The 20,991-nt window shown below is 41.0% G+C and overlaps 1 protein-coding gene across 3 annotated transcripts in view; it reads left to right on the forward strand.

The window, feature by feature from the left end:
• The window catches only part of LOC148028094 (uncharacterized), a 76,492-nt gene that overhangs the window by 46,097 nt on the left and 9,404 nt on the right, over positions 1–20,991 (forward strand). For all 3 annotated transcript variants that reach the window (XM_087689779.1, XM_087689778.1, XM_087689780.1), the window contains one exon: positions 15,017–15,196. In XM_087689779.1, coding sequence (XP_087545905.1) covers positions 15,017–15,196 — 180 coding nt within the window. The remainder of the gene's footprint in view (positions 1–15,016; positions 15,197–20,991) is intronic.

Genomic DNA, 20,991 nt, shown 5'->3' on the forward strand with positions numbered 1-20,991 from the left:
TGATTTGCCTTCCCATGAAAGGATAGGAGAGACCACTAGAATTTCCATCAGCAATGAACTAGCCACTTGTCGATGCCAACAGGCCTTGGAAAGGATGATCTTCCATGAAGACACCAAATGATTAAGAAGACCCAAGGTAGATATAGAAAAGTGAGCCTTTGCATTAAGCACATGCCACTAGGAACCTTGAATCCTTGTGTTGCCATGCCAAAGGCTCCATTCTTCAAGGAAAGTATGAGCAATAAGAGTCTAGGGTTGTTGATCAATACACATGGCCTGAAACAATGACCAACGGAGGGCTGTCATATGGGTCCCCACATTCAAAACAGCCCCACATTCCATGGATTTGGGGGTGCAAACATGACTCGACGATATCCAAGATATACTCTCATGCATAGAATCTTTCCTCTAGATCATGAAATGGAAGTGGTGGGTGAGATTGTTCAAGGCAACATTGTTCCAGGGCAGCAATGGTAAGAAGTAGGTGAGCATGGGAAGCATAGTGGTCTCGGCTACTTTGAGACACATGTGGAATGGCCAACCTTGAGATTTCAAATAGACAAACTTGGCTTTCAATTTTTGTGATATCCATTTCAGCAAGACTTTTGACTGCACATCAAGCCCCAAAGAGTAATCAAGATGCCTTACAATTTGGTCGTGGTGTACAATCTTACCCTACTGCCCTAAATCTGGTAGATTGGAGGCCACGTAATCAATAAGGGAAGATTTGGTAGTGTTGATTTGTAGGCGACGTATGCCCCAAACAGCTCCCATACATCCAAGGCTGACTGAAAATTAGAAGCACTAGCTTTTAGAACCATGAAAGTATCATCAGTCAATGCCTGACCAATAAACAGTTGCTGCAAATGTAGAGAAAGACAAGCTAACTGCCCATATTGACAAGATGTGGTAGTAGGGAAAGAATAGGTTGAGTAGCAAGTGCAAAGAAGAGTGGGCTGAAAGGACAGCCTTGTTGGATCGATCTCGCAAGGGAAAAAGACTTAGTGACTCCACCATTTAGCATGACATAGGAGGTGGCACCCATAGTGATGGTGTAGATCAACCTTGACATGCGAGGTCCAAAACCCACAACTTTAATGAGATCTGGAACAAAAGACCATTCCAAGAAGTCAAAGGCCTTTTCCAAGTCCAGTTGTACTAGAACAACCTCCTGTTGCATGTGCTACGCATAGTCTATGGCCATTTGTGAATCAAGATATTATGGAGAATGTTTCTGCCCTTAATGAGGATGAACAAGATCAGGCAAGTGTTTATGGAGATGGTTTGTCAACACCTTTGTGAAGATCTTATACATAGAGCCCATCAATGAAATGGGTTTCCACTGGATAACATTGGATAAGGAGGGGACTTCAGGAATCAACTTGATCAGCCCTTCTTTCCACGATAAAGGCATCTTGCCCAATGCCTAAATCTGTTGGCACATGGCAGCCGAAGTCTTTGCCAAAAGAGATGCTTAGATGCCAAAGAATTCATTGGTGATGCCATCCCAACTCCAGCTTTTATCATTTGGCAGATGCAACAAGATATCCATGACTTGGCCCTCACGGATATCAACTTCCAAGAAATCTTGCATGTCATGGGGAACTTGATCTTTGACCAAAGTATAAAAGTGTGCACGAGCTTGCACAACTTGTGAAAAAGATATTTGTTGCGAATCCAAAAGGTTTGTGAAGTATTCCCTACATGTACTTACAATTGATTTGGGATCTATGACCACTTGACCTTCTACATCTTGCAATCTCATAACATTTTCCCACACTAGGGATGCATTCAAGGCCCTAAAAATTGATGGGTCTGGCAAAAACTTTCTTGAAGATCATCAATTAGATTCCTTAGCTTAGCTTGTTGGTAAGATCGTAGCTGAAAGCCTCGAATAAGTTCGCCTAGTTGAGCTGGTAATGAGATGAAAAAATCATTATGCGGCAAGTCGAGCAACAATAGACAGACCAAGGCCAACATGTCTTCTGCAGCATGGAAACGCTGCCTATTAAGTGAATCATGATAGATGCCATATTGTCTTGACACCTTTTGGACATTTGAAATCGATTTGTCAAAGGAGTCCAATCCTTGTAGTGGAAAATCACATGAAAACCTCTCCAACAACTGGGTCATGTAGCCCTTGAAAATTGCATGACTTAAAAAGGAAGAGTTGAATCTCAAGAACAGCCTACAGTGACTTGCAAAGGTGCCCTAGTTAAGCTTAAACCATAGAGGATGCATGCCAATGCAATTAAGGCGCAACCAAGTGTGTCTTTTCATCGAGGTGTCCCATAGCATGCATAAATGATTTGTGTTGCCTGCCCTCATACTGGGAGACACCAAGAGAGTATCAATCGCCGCCTTTGCATCCCTTAGCAGAGGCCAATAAATCGCAGGGCAACTTTCTACTTCAACCCACACTGGACATTCTTGTTTGAACAGATTTTGAAAATCCGCCATAGGTCTCGACTCACCATGGTACCACATGCACCAACTGTTTGTCAAAAAAGAGGGGTGGCTTGCCTAGATTATCATCCTTGTTTGTGGCTGATGTGAGCATGACATCATAGAAGCCCCTTGGACCCACAAAAACTTCGTCGACACACTTGAGGATGGAAGCCAACAATTGATGGGGTTGGATCCAAGGGATCAGCGGGATCTTGCCTGTCAAGAAGAGTACGATGCCACATTCATAAAATGAAGAGAAAGATTGAAGCACTTTTTGTGTGTCTACCTATGCATCCACATGTCCTACTCATTACAATTTGGAAGTCATCACAATTTGGAAGATTACCATGGTTGTGCTGAACATATTCTCCTATGAAAGAGTTAGCAATCTCTAGTAGATGTTCCTGATCCAGTTTTGGGGAATCTTTAGAAGCATTAGCAGCCTGCACATACAAATGCGACGGGGGGTCCAAAGGTGCCGAGCTATCAAGGGTCATCATAGGAGCATCCTTATCATGTTTACTGTGTTTCATTGCAGGCTGTGGATTAGAGCTTGGAGCTGCTTCCTCAGCCATCTCCTCCGTACACGGGAACATCTCAACTCACCCTCTGAATCGGGCTCCAAAGCATCAACCACTTGATCTATAAATGCAGTATTGAGCTCAGATATACTGTCTGGTCGCTGGTTAGCGTTGAATATGCTGCAGATTGTACCCTTTTGATCACGCAGGCTTGCTGTAATTTCTGCAGCTCTCCTTCCATAGCACATAGAAAACAGCCGTTGTTGGCTGGGTGCAGGACAGGGAGAGCATAGCAACCTGCCTGACAGTTCTCTCTCCCTCCCCCTCTCTCTCTCTCTCTCTGAGTCACACTGGCTGTCTCTGCACTCAATAGAAGTAGGAGGGCACAAGGTGGGGGGCAGCAACGTTGGAGGTTGTGCTTGTTTACAGGGCCTGCTGTCAGGGAGGTACAACCATGGTGCGATCATGATTAGGAGGGGCAGTTGCCCCCTCTCTCTCTCTCTCTCTCTCTCTCTCTCTCTCTCTCTCTCAAATGTACTTTTTTTTTCCGTAATGGATGTTATATTTATAAAGTACTAAACGACAAAAGAGTTACAAAAGTCATGGCAAAGATGCAGAGGAAATTGCCATATGCCAGGGAAGTAAGTCCTCCCGAGGGAGTAAGTCAAAGTGCCGAATGAGATCTATCTACCAATGCAAGAGACCTTTAAGCCTAGCAATATGTCCCTGAACATTAGAGGTTGAATAAAAAAGAAAAGTATTCCGAATGGTCCAATTGTGCCAACAGCCCCAGTATCTGAGAAAGTGAAACAAGATCTTCATATACGACTGAGCCGGTATGGGGTATTTGGGGCGCACAAAAACCCAATCAAAAGGGCTTAGTGAGAAACCAACCATTGCTCGCCAAACCGCTAACAAGAGTGATCATATTTTCTTAGCAAGAGGGCAAGAAATAAATCGATGACGGGCCGATTCCACACTGGTGGTACAAAAGAAATAATTGCCGTTGGAGATTCGATGCTTGGAAAGGGCTGAAGCAAGAGGAAGACCTCCAATCATCACCCTCAAAAGAAAGACCTTGCATTTGAAAGGTGTCTTGTTCAACCAACCCTCCACCACAGTCTCCTTCCACCATGACTGAGATTTATGCAATCCCCATACAGTATTAGCTTTAGTAACCAGCCATTGATGATCTTTAATCAGAAGATGATACACCTGGTTAGTCGAGGCCTTTCCAAATTTAGCCGGCTTGCAAGGTCCTAGTCCTGCCAGGGACGATCCGAAGCAAGGGCAGGAAAGGGTTGTCTGCTCTGGAGCACCATCAAAAGCTGTCTCCATAAATCACGATATCCACAAGGGATCTTGAAAAGCCTCCTGGATGTACGAAACGATATCAACACATTGCGACTGGCAAGGGTGGCATTTGCAATTGAAGTCAAGCCCAAACGTGCCATGCGGTTAAATTTTGGTTTGAGCTCATGCTTGCCTTCCCAAGAAAGTAATCGCGAGGCTACCAACAATTCCAGTTGAAAAGAGTTAGTAGCTAAGCGGTCCTCCGTTGGATGCCACTGAGCCTTCTGGAGAACCAATTTCCAGGAACATACCAAATGAGCAAGCAGGGAGGATGAAGAACTAGAAAACCGAGAGTTTGCATTAAGAACATGCCACTAGGAGCTCCTAATTTGGGTATTACCATGCACAAGCCCGTGCTCCTCAAGAAAATAACGGGCTATAAAGACCCACGGGTGATGATCCAAGGACATGGCATGAAAAAGAGACCAACGGAGTGCCAGCATATGAGTTTCGGCATCCAAAATAGCCCCGCCACCCATGCGTTTGGGGGTACATGCATGCGACCAAGAAATCCATGAAATGCCTGCATGCAAGGAATCCTTATTCCGTAACATGAAACGAATGTATTGAGTAAGAGCATTCAATGTAGTAGTAGTCCAAGGCAGCAATGGCAAGAAATATGTGAGCATTGGTAACATAATTGTCTGAGCCACTTTGAGGCGAATATGGAAGGGCCAAACTTGTGACTTCCAGTACAGAAACTTAGTTGCCAGTTTCTGTGAAATCCACTCTAGTAGTTACTTTGGCCGAACATCAACACCCAAAGGGTACCCAAGATGCTTGACAATGGAACCACAGGGAACAACCATTCCCTGCTAGTTCAATGACTGCAAATCCGACTCCGTGCAACTGAGAATGGCTGATTTCAAAGCATTGATATGAAGACTAGAAGCATGACCAAAGAGAGTCCAAACATCTAATGCTTTGCGAAGATTATCCTTGTCTGCACGCAAAATCATAAAGCTATCATCAGCCAAGGATTGACTAATGAAGTGCTGTCCAAAAGGAAGAGACAATCCAGCCAACTGAGTAGAAGCTGCCATATGAGATAACATCGAAAGAACCGGATGAGTCGCAAGGGCAAAAAAGAGAGGACTCAAAGGGCAACCCTGTCTCACAGAGCGTGCAAGGACAAATGGCTCAGTAACACCACCATTCAGCATAACTCGCGAAGAAGCGGCAGCACTAAAGACATCCGAGTACCAAAGCCCATAGTAGACATAAGTTCTACAATGAAAGACTAGTCTAAATAATCAAAAGCCTTTTCCAGGTCCAATTAAATCAATACCACCTCCTGATTAGAGTGCCTTGCATAGTCAATAGCCATTTGCACATTAAATGTACTTCTCTCTCTCTCTCTCTCTCTCTCTCTCTCTATAATGGGTAATTGCATGAATTATAAAGAATGTATAAAAGTAATTTACTCATTTTTTTGTGAAGAAGCTTCAGTTAAATGAAAGTATTTACATCAGGCCTGCTGGCCAGTCATAAAATGCCATGAAAATCCCAATGATCACAAGTCAAGCCAAAAGGCTACCAAAACATAGCACTCAATATAATGAAGGTGGCACAATAGAAGCAGAGCAAACAACATTCAGCCAGGGAGCAGCCACATCAGGGAGGACCAGGTCTGTTGAAAGCATGGAAGGGATCTACCATAAATTGTGAAGCTTAGATCGTGATCTAGATAGATTCTAGGTGAAGAGCTTAAGGCTAGTTAAAGAACTTTGATTGCGTGAAAGATGGATAATCATGTGATGAGGGGGTCTTCCTTGTATAGCCTTCAAAGGTGGTGAAGTTGGCCTAATTGACATACTTTATCATTGGGCTGCCATGGCCCCTGGAACCCAAAATAGGTATTTCCGATTACTCGCACACCCTGCAACTTAATGCGATGTGCCTCCAGTTACTACCAGCTTAACTACTTTGGCTAACCCAAAGCCTAGACCTACAAACGTTACCTTTTTGCCATCTAGTCACATAGGCCTCATCTAACAAACAATTCAGAACCCAACCAAGATACAGACTTACACCTTTGAGTACCATAGATCATTTGTGGCGCCTTTTTAGGGTAGGGCATTGAGCACATCTATCAAAAGACAACACTAGTAATTGTATATTGATTTTGTAGGTCTCATGTTTTTTTGCTCTTTAGAGACGTAAATATTATTTGGGGATTATTTTCGTAGGGCCAAGATTTACTATGAGGAGAGCAGTGCTGCTAAGGATACATTGACCCAAGGTTATGGGGCATTAGGAGCCATCGAGTTCTAGTGTGCATGTGCAGCTCAAGGAACCTCGGATGAAGCTCTAGCTCTTTGATACATTGGTTACACCAACACTGTTATATGGAGCTCCTATTTGGAGATTGAGTCACTATCATGGAGGAGAGCTATAGGAGAGTAGTCTCACTGATAGATGGAGGGAAGGTTTATGATGGATGGGAGGAGATGGAGAGGCCTCTAGTGATGATGATAATGAGTAAGCCCTTAGTGCCACAAGAGATTGTCTGAGCAGAGATGGGAGCACCACCTATTGTTGTTGAGGCCCTTTTCTAGATAGAAATTTTGTACATAGGCTTTGAAGTCTCTTGAGATAGAGATTCTCTAGGTTCACTTGAGAGTCATCTAGGCAGCTAGCACTATAGGGTGACACCAAGTCCTTGTACGCATAGATAGCTAGCACTATAGGGTGACATCGAGTCTTGGTATGCACAAATAGCCACATGGTTACAACTACATGGGCTACATATGAATCATCTTCCACCTCTACAATATAGCTTGGATACCCCTTTCATAGAGCGTAGCTGAGAGGAGCTCGACAGGATCATTATGGACATTATTTAGCTACATACAACCAAGACATGGTTGGTGCCTTCCTAAGATTTGGGGACGAAGATGACTTTCTACTAAAAGCATCTTCTACGTATATCCCTTGATGGCTATGTGATCTGGCTGAGATACAAGGACATGTACTTCTCCCATGGAGTACGATGTGCCATTAGCTCCACACATACTTGCATTAGTTATGGATAGAGACCGGTTGCTATGGAGTAGATTCCTTCCCCCTAGAGGACTGGATTTGCCGGCTTTGTCAACTTGAGCCAAAGATTGGGGAGCACGACATATGTAGATGTCCGGTGTACTATGAGATCAGAGGATGCTTCCACTATCTGTTCTGAGACAGATTCGGATAATTATCCAGGTTGATGGACTTCCCAGATTAGCATTGCCTTGGACTCTTCCTTTCAGACATAGAGATCACCTCTTACAGCCTTGAGGGAGGTAACTTGGGGGTTTATAACAGTGGATCCTCATTGACTTTTTTAGAGCTACAACTACACCAGCTATCTTAGAGTACACCCCAAATTGACTGGTGGTTCCACCACATGGAGTCACCTTAGATAGGGCACCAAGAGATGCACAGCATGCCGCCCATGGCCCGCTGGTTCATGTCCCTACTCAAGACACCATCGGAGGATACAAATGATATTGGCACGTCATCGAGCAGCTCTACTTCAATGCTTCAGCCTATCCATGCTTGACAAACCCATGAGATGATATTGATCCTTGGATTAGTTCTGCATTGTATTGAATCCCCGGTGCTTTTTAGTATTTTCAGTTATTTGTTGTTTCCTGGCTAGATGTCTCAGATAACGGTTTCATTATTTTACATGGGAAACATGACAACTTCTTGAACTTTAGCTCATTGCTCTTCCCTCTCTTCGTGTCTCCCCTCAAGCTTAAGGGGGAGGTTATATAGGCTAAGGGTGGGGAGAATAGCCACCCCCGTGGCATGATTGCATGCCTTCTCCTCCACATGCTTCTCCACTTAATTCACTCCCTCTCACACTCCCTCTCCCCCTGCCATGCATCGGCTGAGGGGAGGGGTACGTGGATATTCCTACGAGTTCTCATGCCCAGGTTCTACGAGCTTAATTCCGCTTAAAAGAAATTCATTAGGCACATTTAACTTCATGGGAAGAATGCATTTACGCTTTTCTCTAATTCACGTAGTAAAGTTAAAATGCATTTGGAAAATTATCTCCTTGGACGATTTACAAGAGTTAGTGCATGTCGTGCATTTGGATTTGCTTGCATTTCCAAGTTGCAAATCCTAAGCGCATATTGCTTAGGTTTAAAAAAGATGAAATTGTTTAAATGCATCTTTGATTGGCCGTGGAAAAGAGAAGGTTGCATGTCACATATTTGTCATGCATGAACTTCATTTATCGAAGTTGTATTTGGAAAAGGTTGCATGTCACATATTCGTCATGCATGAACTTCATTTATCGAAGTTGTATTTAGAAAAGGTTGCATGTCATATTAAAGCCTGAAATTCAATTGCATTAAACGAAAGGTTGTAGGCATAGCTCCTTGATGTAAATCTATGTAGGTTTTATGCAAGTTATTTCCCAAGTTGTCAATCATCATGATTTTAGCAAGGAAAAGAAATGGTCATTGCAAGAAGTAATGAATCGCATATTTGCACGTAATGTGATGTCTTGCAACTATTTACACCTTTAGAACAAGTTTAGCATCTCTAAGAAAAGATTGTTTCTTGTCGCAAGACAAGTAGACCGATTTAGCTAAATCACTTGTAATGACATTCTCTCTCTCTCTCTCTCTCTCTCGTAATAGGTAATTGTATTAATTATGAAAAAATACAAGCTTACAACTTCTTAAAGCCCTTCTTCAAATGGGGTGGCTGAAAGATACAATAGGACTTTATGTGAAAGAGTACGGTGCATGTTGTCCACTGCTAATCTCCCTCATGAATTTTGGGGTGAGGCACTTAAAACCGTGGTTCACATTTGCAACCGCTTTCCAAACATGTCCTTAAATAATGGCATCCCTGATGAGGTTTGGTCTAGCAAATCGGCCTCATATGACCATTTACAGATATTCAGCTGTGATGCTTTTGTGCATGTTAGAGATGAGCTGAGGAGCAAACTTGACCCGAAATCCACCAAAGGCATTTTCATGGGCTATGGTGATGAGGGTGAATTTGGCTATAGAGTGTGGTTACCACAATCTAAGAAAATTGTTTGCAGCCGTAATGTTGTGTTTAATGAGGCAAATTTGCTGAAAAGTACTTTAGTCTCTGATGAAGACATGAAAAATGTCAAATTTCAGAATTTGCAGCCATCTTTTACTTCAAATGATGAGCCTCATGATGCTGTACCATAGGCTGAAACTGATGATCAGCCAGTTATTTTTGAGCCAGATGATAATGGACAGCAAATAGAAGCACAAGGAAGTCATGGACAGCAAGATAGACTTGCTGATTATGAAAATGCAGGTGCTAGAAACGAAAATGAAGGTGCTGTATAGCATGAACAACATGTTGAAAATGGCTTACAGCAGCCAATAAATGCTGAAAATAATATATCTCCTGATGTAGACCCAATTCCTGAGAATGTAGATCATTGGGTACGCAAGTCTACATGCTTAAGAAGGTAGCCACATAGGTATGACCCCTCTTTGTACTATGTGATGCTTATAGATGAGGGTGAGTCTCTTACAAATAAAGAGGCCAAGTCATGCAACTTCAGCAGTAAGTGGGAGCTAGCTATGCAAGAAGAGATTAAATCTTTGTATACTAATGATACTTTGAATCTTGAGTCGTTGCCCAAAGGAAGAAAGCCTCTTCCAAACAAATGGGTTTACAAAGTAAAGACAGTTGATGGAAAATCCAAGTACAAGGCAATGCCAAAGGGTATGCACAGAAGGAAGGAATTGACTTCCAAGAGATCTTTTCACCTGTTGTGAAGATGACCACTCTACATGTACTTTTTTCTCTCACTGCTATATTGGACTTAGAATTGTACCAAATGGATGTGAAAACAACTTTTCTGCATGGTAACATTGATGAGGAAATCTGCATGAAACAGTTGGAGGGCTTTATAGTTCTGGGAAAAGAGTAGTTGGTGTGTAAACTAAAATGCAACTTGTATGGGTTGAACCAAGCACCACGGCAATGGTACAAAAAGTTTGACACTTTTATGCTCTCTCTTGGGTTTGCACGTAGCCATGCAGATCATTGTTTATACATGAAAAAGGATACAGATGACAACCCCATTATACTTGTTTTGTATGTGGATAATATGTTGCTAGCTGGGAAAAGAAAGACTAGCTTGGATGCTCTCAATGAAATCAGCTTTCTCTATGAAAGATTTGGGGAATTCAGAGCGTATATTGGGCATGAGGATTCACAGGGATAGAACGCAAAAATTGCTATTCTTATCTCAAGAGAAGTACATTGAAAAGGTACTGGACAGATTTAACATGGCTGAAGCTAAGCCTCTTGGGGTGCCCTTACCTTCATATCTTAAGCTTAGTAAAGCCAACAACCCAAAAGATGACATGGAAGCCAATGCTATGAAGGGAGTCCCTTATGTATCAGCTTCTGGCCCTTTATGTATGCTATGGATGCTACTCATCCAGACATTGCTCATGCAGTGGGAGTTGTCAGCAGGTTTATGTCAAATCTTGGCAAATCACATTGGGAAGTTGTCTAGTGTATTCTTCAATATCTAAAGTGTACACAAAGAAAGTGTATTTGCTATGGGCAGAGTGCACTTAGTGTTCAAGGTTATTGTGATGCAGACATGGAAGGTGACTTGGACACTCGCAGGTCCATTAGCGGGTATGTCCCTACAGTTGCTGGTAGGGCCGTTTCTTGATGCTCTAGGTTGCAGAACATCGTAGCACTGAGTTCTACTGAAGCTGAATACATATTAGCTATTGAAGCTTCTAAGGAAGCTATATGGTTAAGCAGACTTGCAGAGGATCTCAGCTTGTCTATGAGTACTCCAATGTTGGGATGTGATAGCCAGAGTGTTGTGTATCTGGCTAAGAATACCATGTATCATTCACGCACAAAGCATATAGATGTGCGATATCACTTTATCAGACAGATTCTAGAAGATGGTCTAATCACATTGAGCAAGATCAAAACACGAGACAATCTTGCAGATGTTATCACTAAAAGTCTAAGCAAGGCTTAGCATGAGCATTGCATACGACTAGTGGGAGTTGGTTAAAGGTTCACTTCAGACCTTTAAGTAGAAGGTTGTTGTGTTGTAAAGGTCCTTTATTTACCTTTGTGTATCATACATGTGTATTGTTATGTTGTATATGTGAATGCACCCTTACGTGTCCTAAGTATAAATACATTTTATTCTTTGTATATCAACACATTGTTGGTACACCCAAAATCATATCGTACTCTCTCTCTATCGCTCTCACTCACCTGCACACTTTTGCTGAGCAACGCTTGTATACATGTATTATTATGTTGTACATGTGAATGTATCCTTACGTGCCCTAAGTATAAATACATTTTATTCTTTGTGTACTAACACATTGTTGGTACGCCCAAAATCATATTGTACTCTCTCTTTGTCACTCTGACTCACCTACACACTTCTCTTGCTGCAGCGTACTCTCAACAGGTAGAAAAAGGAACAAGGGAATATCAATGAAAAAAACTAAGGTAATGAATGCTACTTTGGAAGAAGAGGCCAAGAGACGAACTAGGGTATTATATATATGGGTAGTAAGATGGGAGGAGAAGAGCAGCCCACAGGAACATGCTAAGACACTTGCCAATAAAATTGGGGCTTTAGATGTACCTATACTCAGTGCTTCAAGAGTGGTGAAAGAGGACTCGAAGTCCAAGGCTTTGATCCTTCACTTTGGGGACATAAAGAAAAAAAAAGGCATCCCTCTCTAAGAGGAGAGTCCTCAAGGGTGAGAAGATTTATTTAGATGAGGATCTTATCCCAGCACAGATTGCACATCATAGAGAACACATGCCCAAAGTGTTGGAGGCTTGCAAGGAGGGAAAATGGGCTATCTACAAGGATGGATAGGTCATCATCATTGATAGAAGGACTGCATGATGGTATGAGACCTATGAGACACTCAGGATGTTAGTATGGAATTGTAATGGAGCCCTATGCTTGGATGTTGGTTACTTTGAAGAGAGCTTTTGAAACATAGATATAGCCATGTACACCAAAAGACACCAATGTAAAGGTAGCCAACTATTGGACGTGCAGGGATATAGATGGGAAAGTACATTTCGTCTAGTAGCTAGAAAACCAAGAAGCACTAGGGGTTTTGGAGGTGTGGCCATATTGTATTGGAAAGACCTCAAATAGGCTCACTAGGGTTAATACTTTACATCCAAAAATTTGAGATATCGAAGAGACCAATCGGCATAGCAGTAGATTGTAGTTCATGTTATTTTGACATTTTTCTCTCTTGTGGACATTTGAAACATGGAACACCATGTCTCTCTAAATATCCCAAATATTACTTTGTAGAAGACAACCTGACACATCTATGGTGGCTCTCTGTAGACTAGTTTACATACATTGGACTTGAGCAAATCGCCAAAGGAATGTACAAGGGACTTAGCAGAGGCCATACATAGATCAGCCATGTATGCATTCTAACACATCCTACCCTGACGTAGACACACATGCTCTATTGCTCCCAAAATAGTTGCTATGATGATGAGTGAAAAGTTACTTGTGCTCGCTTACAGAGAGAAGAGGAGATAGTCACTCGAGACACATTGTTAAGCAAGGACATCCGTCTAGTGCCTTGCGTGGAAGAAGTGAGACTAGGCGAAAGCAAAGGTAGAGATATATGAGCTATTTTTGGGACAAGATAGCAGGAGTGCATGGAATATGTTTCTCGAAAGACATCCCCCCATACAAATTACATCATGAGATGCCTGGCTTGACTATGGGAGACAATTGTATGATCTGCTAGGACAGCCACCTATGCAGCCTCCAGAGGCTTGTAGATCAACACAATGGTCTTTCTTCACCTGGAAAATGGTTAGGTATGCAATTTATAGATTACATAATGGGAGGGCACAAGATGAGGATGAGCTAGTGGCAGAATATTTCTCACATGCTTGTGACATACTAGCATCCATATTGGCATATATACTCAATAGAGTAGTATGCGAGGGCTTTCCTATGATCTGGTCAGACAACACCATAATTCCACTCTTTAAGAGTGGTGATCCTTTGATCCCTAGCAGTTATAAGACTCATGATCGGCCATACTTTGGCCAAGATATATGGATCTATACTAGAGCATGAACTCAGTGAGTGGGCTGAGATGCAAGGCAAGAGAGTAGAATATTTAGCATGATTTCGCTGATCATTTGATTGACACAAATTGTTTTTGGCCCACCATTTCAGTAGGCCTTACTAAGAGAACTTAGTCATCATTAATGATTTTGTTGTTAAAGTGGGAAAGTAGGTTGTTTTTGGCTTGTTGGTGGTAATTTTTTTTATACTATGCAAAAAATCCTCTTTTAAAAAAAATTAATTATGAAAAAAAGTATAGGATTTCAAGATTAGAAGGGGCAAGGTGGCTCTAGACCATCATACATAAACCAGATACAACATATTCAGGAACTACAAAAGGACAAGATTACAAGAGGCACACTTGAATAGGACAGCCATGCTACTAGGGATCAGGAGTTTTGACGAGATTTCACAAGGTGGGCCTAAGCCTTTGCTGCCATTGTCTCTAGTACACCATGTTCAAGGAAGTTGCCAAGAATTGCAATATCCCTCGATGGCTTTGTTATTTGCTCAAGATACATGGATGCACACTTGTCTCATGGCGTATAATGTGCCATCTGACAACTTTGTATATCTTCACACCAGTTATGGATCGAGATAGGTAGATATGGTGCCGACCCCCCCCGCCCCTGCCCCCGCCCCCCGAAGGACAAGATTTACGAGCTCTGTCAACTTGAGCCATAGATAGAGGAGCACTAATGCAAATGTCCAGTGTATTATGAGATTGGAGAGCATATCCATTGCTTGTTTAGTGAGGGATTCAGGCCACTATCCAGGGTGATGGATTTTCCGGATCAGAGATGTCTCAGGCTCTTCCTACTAGAGCTACGCCATCATAGAGAGCACTTCTTATGGACCCAGGAGCAAAGACAGGGAGCTGCACACCAATGTACACTCACAGAGTTCTACCGTGCATTGACTAGTCCCCCCACTACAAAGCCCTTCTTGGACTAATTGGCGGCCCCACCACGAGGAACCACCCTGGACACAGCCACAGAGAGGTGTAGAGCTCGACTCCATGTCCAGCTGGTCCACACCCTTATAGGAGGCATCATCTGCAAATACAAAGGATACTACATTGTCATCAGGGAACCATACCTAGCCGCTTCAATTTCTCTATGCTAGATAGACCCATGAGAGATATCTTGGGATGGGAGTGCTTCCTGAGTAGTTCCTCATTGTATCTTGCTTAGACATCATTTTGTATTAATTAGCCATGTATTCTTTATTTTCCACTTGGTTATTCATAGCATTAGATGATAGGTATCTTGGGACTTGGGAAAATTCCCTGACTTTTTAGAGGTAAAATCTTGGTCTCATAGGCTGATTTGGCCTTTTGTAGATGTTATTATAACTTTCTTTCTTTCTTTCTCTCTCACGCTTAATGGGGAGGCTCTTTTTTGTTTTTGCTTATTGTTCCTATTTTTAGCACTTGATGTCCATTTACCATAGTAGACTTGAGAGAGTGTGTACATAGAAAAAATGAATTAAATGCCAAATTCTTTATTTGTTAATCAGCAAGATAGGTCAGTGCCTTGTAAATATTGATTGAGTTTGTAAACAAACTTCTTGATTGCAGGGCAATGCTGAAGGAGCTAAAGCACTTTATTGTGAAGCACTGCAATGTGATACAAACTTTATTCCGGCTATGTACAATCTTGGCCTTGTGCAAAAAAAACTTGGTTTGCTTCGAGAAGCATTGGAAACATTTAGGGAGCTTGCTAAGAGGCTCCCAAATAATGTTGAAATCATATATCAGGTATATCAGTTTATCACAACTTTTAACCAGAAAAGGATAATGATATTGCTCATCGTATGTACAGCTTTTTTAAAAAATAGTTCAATTTTCATCTGGATTTTTACATTTGTCTGTCTCTCTCTCTCTCATATAGAAACAACTGCTTATGATATGTTAAAACATGCTTGTATTCTTGTCTATTGTTGGAGCCCTACATTATGAGATGTTGTGTATTTTTCAGCTAAGCTGATGTGAGAAAATGATTTTTATCAAGTAAAGTACATAATTTTCTTTCCCACACAAAGCTTGGTCTATTTGTTCAAAGTAATAAATATAAAGAATATACTATACACTAGAGTAGCTGCCCAAGAGGGATAATGAGAATAGATACAAAGGCACCACTTGCCTTGCTTGTGTTCTTATCTATTGTTGGAGCCCTATAAAATGAGACATTTTATATTATGAACCTAGGTGGATGTGAGAAAATGATTATGTATCAAGTACTTGTATTTTCTTTCCCAAAAGATTTTTCTTCTATTTGTTCAAAGTAGGTTTTAAGAAAGGTAAAACCATGGCAACTATTATAAAGAATAAAATGCTATATCCTTGAGTAGCTGCTCAAGAAGGATAATCAAAATGTAAACAAAGGCATCTCTCACCTCTAAGTCCTAGAACAAACTAAAAATGGGGTATGTATATGCACTTCGCGCCTTCTTAAGGAGGAGGGAAAAGATCCACTACAATATGCCACAATCCCTTTACATTTTATGGGGAGCACCCTAATAATTGTAGCATTCTCTTTTGATACTCATTAAAGGAAAACTGCTAAAGAGATCATGATAATATAAGGACATCATCATATGGTGATCTCCCCCTTAGTTGGGAGATTATCAAGTGTGAAAAGACGTTTGGCTTTGTAGATGAGTGAGCTCTATCATCCCTATGCATGCTATGTGCACAGCCGCTATTCAAGCGTTCCGAGTTGCTCCCCTAATCATTGTGACTTGGTGGACTGTCATGTTTTCATCCCTACAGGCTGCCTTGCTATTGTTCATTGTTTGGAGCACTTTTTAGCATCAACTTGATCTGCATTTGCATTAGTAGTAAGCCATTTTTGTGTTTTCTTCTTTTTTTATTCATCAATCTCTAGTCCGATTAGTGGTTGCTGCACTCGGGATTCATCTTTAGTGGATGATGCTCCTCCACACCTTCCTTAACCTGCTCCCATGAGAGCCACTGGGTGTTGGACAGCTCTCCCATTGAATATTTTGTACATTTTATGTTAATTAATTCATTAATAAGTTATCTTCATTTTGTATTTTTGCATTTTTGCGTTAGTGTTTGAGTTCACTATGTTTCAATTGTGGTTGTACACTTTGTGTTTTCTTTTGCAAAACCGAGGGTATCTTTACATGGTAGTAGAGCCGTTGCTCTTCTAAAGAGTTACTTGAGGCCATTGTAGTAGTGTCTGGTTTGTTTTTTATTACATAGAATCCTCCTTTTATGCTGATGAGTCATCTCCTTTCTTAAAGGAAATAGAGAGCAAAAAGAAATGACCTATACATTTAGACCCAGTTCCACCCTCCTTGATGGATCCTAAACATTGACCGTGTTGCAATGCCAATGCTTAGTCTCCTTCATTGAGGCAAAAAGGGGTTGTTATTCAAGACATCACAAATTGGCATTACTTGGCTAAAAAGAATAGGTTTTGTACATTTTGCCAAACATCTGGCCATGTAGATGACAATTTACTCAAAGGCCAAGGGTATTAGACCCATATCCAAAATCACACTATTTTTAGGGATATTCTATCCATACTTAAGTTGAATCCAATCCCTATTTCTACACCATCCTTAGCCCCTTTTGGCAGTGGTTGTACCACTCCAAGGAAGTTGAGAGGGGGGACTTCCCTAGGGAGGTACTGCAGTTTCTTCACCCCCTACTATTTGTCTTCATGGCTATTGGTGTGGTGGATTCTAGATCTTCTCCTTAGTGAGTCCCTTATGGAATATTTGACTGGTTCGATCATTACCTAGCCTTAGATTATTTTCTTAGGAATCCTAGGCCATCCTTAGGATCCTAAGGTAAGCTTCATTTCCTTTAGGAGACTATATAGGCTTAGCGGTACTTTCACTTTTTTCAAGTATTTCTTTGCACACTTAGTCACTTATTTTTCCATCTCTTTTCTATGCATCTAGACTCACTCAGCTTTATTTTTTAGTTTAGCATAGTATCCAAAGCATATCAATAGGAAACATATGATATGGAGGTTTCTTTTTAGATTCTTTCATGTTGGGTTTGGTATTTCAGTTTAGGGCAAGGTTGCAGGTATTTATTGGGTTTGCCACATTTATTGTTGGTGATGTGGATTTTGAATGTTGTTTCCTTCATTGCATTGCCTATCATAATGTGAATTGCTTCCTTTTAGTAGCTATAATGCTATTGTTTTTTCTTTATAAGGAAGAGGCTGCTTTCATACAATGCCTACATGTGCATGAAGTTGTTTATGAGGGCTACACTTTGAATGTTTTTTGTTAATGCCATATGACGGTTTGTTTTTTGGTTCTTGCCTACATGACTATTGTCTCCATGAGTATGGAGACGAACATAGTTCTTTCTTGAAATTGGATCTCAAGCATCCTTTTTCCTTATCTTGGCATTTTTCTTTCTTTTCTTTCAACTGAGGTGTTTTTCTCATTCAACATTAGTTACTACACTAGTAGCTGTGAGATGTGAAAGTTTGAAGTACAGCTGAGAGTACATAGTTGATAGTGAAGAGAGTGAGAGAGTGAAGACATGACTCCCAATGCAATTTCCAAGGAGTGTAATGCAAGTACAAAGTACAACCCTTAAATCTTAGGGTTGTTAATGTGCGTTCACACTTGAAAGATATAAAACACGATAAGTGCCCAAACTGTGTAACATAAGCACATAAAATAAAAGATAATATAATTCCGGAGAAAAACCTCTCATAAGGAGAGTAAAAAGTGCCCAAGTATCCTACCACGAATCGTTGACACTCTATGAGCATAGGTATGAGTCATACCCAACAAACCCTCCTAGAGTGAAAAGTGATCAACATACAAGGATCACCCACCAAAGGAGATCAAATTCAAATTTGTCACGAGAAAGAGCTTTGGTGAAGAATGCTTCAAACCCCTGGAGTGAAAAGTGATCAATATACAAGGATCATCCACCAAAGGTGATCAAATTTAAAGCATTGAGAAATGCTTCAAATTTGTCACGAGGAAGAGCTTTAGTGAAGATGTCTGCCACATTACTGATGGTAGGGCAGTAGAAAAGGCTGATATCTCTTGCATGTAGCTTCTCTTTGACAAAGTAATAGTGGATCTTTGTGTTTCATGTGTGCATGAAACACTAGGTTCCATGCCACTGCAGTTGCACTTTGACTATCGGTAAACAAAGGAGTAGGCTCTGTGATAGATACATCAAGATCAGCTAACAAATGTCTGAGCCATTCACATTCAATTGTGGTAGTGAAAGTTGCCTTGTATTCAACTTCATAAGATGATGTGGCAATAGTGAATTGTTTCTTGCTAAGCAAAGAGATGCAAGATGAGCCAAGAAAGAAACAATTTCCACTCATAGAGTGACGTGAATCAAAATCACTAGCCCAATCTGAATCATCGTAAGCATGTAGTTGCAGTGGTCTCCCCTTGGCATAAAGTAGTCCAAGAGTCCTAGTATCCTGCAAGTAACGAAAAACACACTTCATAGCTTGCCAATGTGACATGCGTGGGTTGTGCATATTCTGCTCAGGGCTGAAATTGCAAACTGAATATTTGGCCTTGTATTGCATAAATAAATGAGACATCCGATTGCAAGAGCATATGTATGGATGTCAAACTAATAACTGTCATCATTTAAGGATAGCTTGAGTCCAATCTCCATGGGAGTGCAAACTGGCTTGCAATCCTATAAGTCAAAACTCTCAAGGAGTCTACCATATATTTGGACTGTGATAATCCAATGCCTCTAGCATCATGAAGGAACTAAAAGCCGAAATAGCTATGCAAAGGATCCAAATCTGACATTCCAAAAGTTTGTTGCAAATTTTCTTGAATGCTGAAATTTGATCAGTATGTGTCCCTGTGAGCAAAAGATCATCTACATAAAGATATATGACTAGCAAGGATCCCCCCTCTTTACATACATAAATAGTAGACTCTGATGAGTTGTTAGTGAAACCTTGGCCGAGTTAAAGGGCATCAATTTTTGCATACCAAGCTCGGGGGGACTTGTTTCAAACCATACAAAGCCTTTTTCAGCTTACATATCAAGTGTTCGGAGCGCTCAACTAAAAACCAATGGGTTGTTGTATATACACTTCTTCTTGAAGTTCCCTATGTAAAAATGCAATCTTAATATCAAGTTGGTGCACAGTTCAACCATGATGGGTAGCCAAAGCAACCATAGATTGAATGGTAGTCATATAGGATGTGGGGGCAAATGTCTCCTCATAGTCAATTCTTTTGGGCTGCATAGCCTTTGGCCACACGCCTAGCTTTATACTTATCAATGGATCCATCCACATTTCTTTTCAGCTTATAGACCCACTTTGTATCAATGGCTTTCTTTCCAATTGGCTATGTCACTAAATCCTATGTTTGATTCTTTATGATAGAATCAAATTCAGCTTGCATTGCTGCCATCCAATGCACACTTTGTTGTGCATCCTTAAAACATTCACGCTCCTCATCATCAAGTGTGTGCGCTGCCATAACAAACTCCATTGTATTAGTATGATCATGCAGATGAGCTTGTCTTCTAGTATGACCAGCAATAGAAGCATCCAAATGACTATCTTTCATAGTGTGCAAGTGCCTAGCTTCCTAATTGTGTATAAGCTCCTATTGAATCTCAAATTCAGCATCTTGCTGAATATTTAGATAAGCCATAGGCTGAATTTTTGCATTGCTCAATGGTGTAGTTGGCTATGCCAGCACCCTTTCAAACACATCATTTGCAGCCTGATAGGTATTAAAACTAGCAAGAAATAATTCTGATTTTTCATAAAAAACCTCATCCCTACTCACAAAGACTTTCTTGGAAATAGGATCATACAATCTATATCCTTTGCTCTCATTGTTGTACCCTACAAAAATGCATTTAACAGCGTGGTTGTCCAACTTCTTTCTTAGTACTTTGGGAATATGAGCATATGCAAGACACCCAAAAGTATGAAAATGGCCAACTGAAGGTTTTCGGCTGTTCCAAGCCTCAAAATGCATAACATTTTTTAATGCCTGGTAGATCACCTATTCAAAATATGAAAGGCATACATAACTGCTTCCATTCAAAAGCCATGTGGCAAACTCTTAGCTTTCAATATATATCTAGCCATCCCTATGAGTGGTTGATTCTTCCTTTCTGCAATTCCATTCTGCTATGGAGTATATGCAATAGTATACTGATGGACAATGCCTTTCTGCTTCAAAAAACTATTCAACAAAGAAGACATGTATTCCCCCCCTTGGTCCGAATGGAGCGTCTTAATCTTGCAACCAAATTGATTTTCAGCAAGTGCAACAAAAGCCAACAATACATCATACACCTCTGACTTTTTCACCAAGGAGTAGAGCCAATAAAAATGAGTTAAGTTATCAATGAAGGCGACGGAATAATAACATCCACCCAATGACTATGTCTGCATAGGTCCACATACATCCGAATGCACAATTTGTAATTTGGTGGTTGCCTTAAAAGCAACATTATGAGGAAACAAGAATTTATGTATTTTTTCCAAAATGCATCCCTCACAAATATGCTCAGGAGGTCTCTCCAAGAGAGTTAAG

This window comes from Lygodium microphyllum, chromosome 12 (assembly GCF_053477565.2).
Source record: "Lygodium microphyllum isolate KBCC chromosome 12, Lygodium_microphyllum_v1.1.10, whole genome shotgun sequence".
Lineage (NCBI taxonomy): Eukaryota > Viridiplantae > Streptophyta > Polypodiopsida > Schizaeales > Lygodiaceae > Lygodium > Lygodium microphyllum.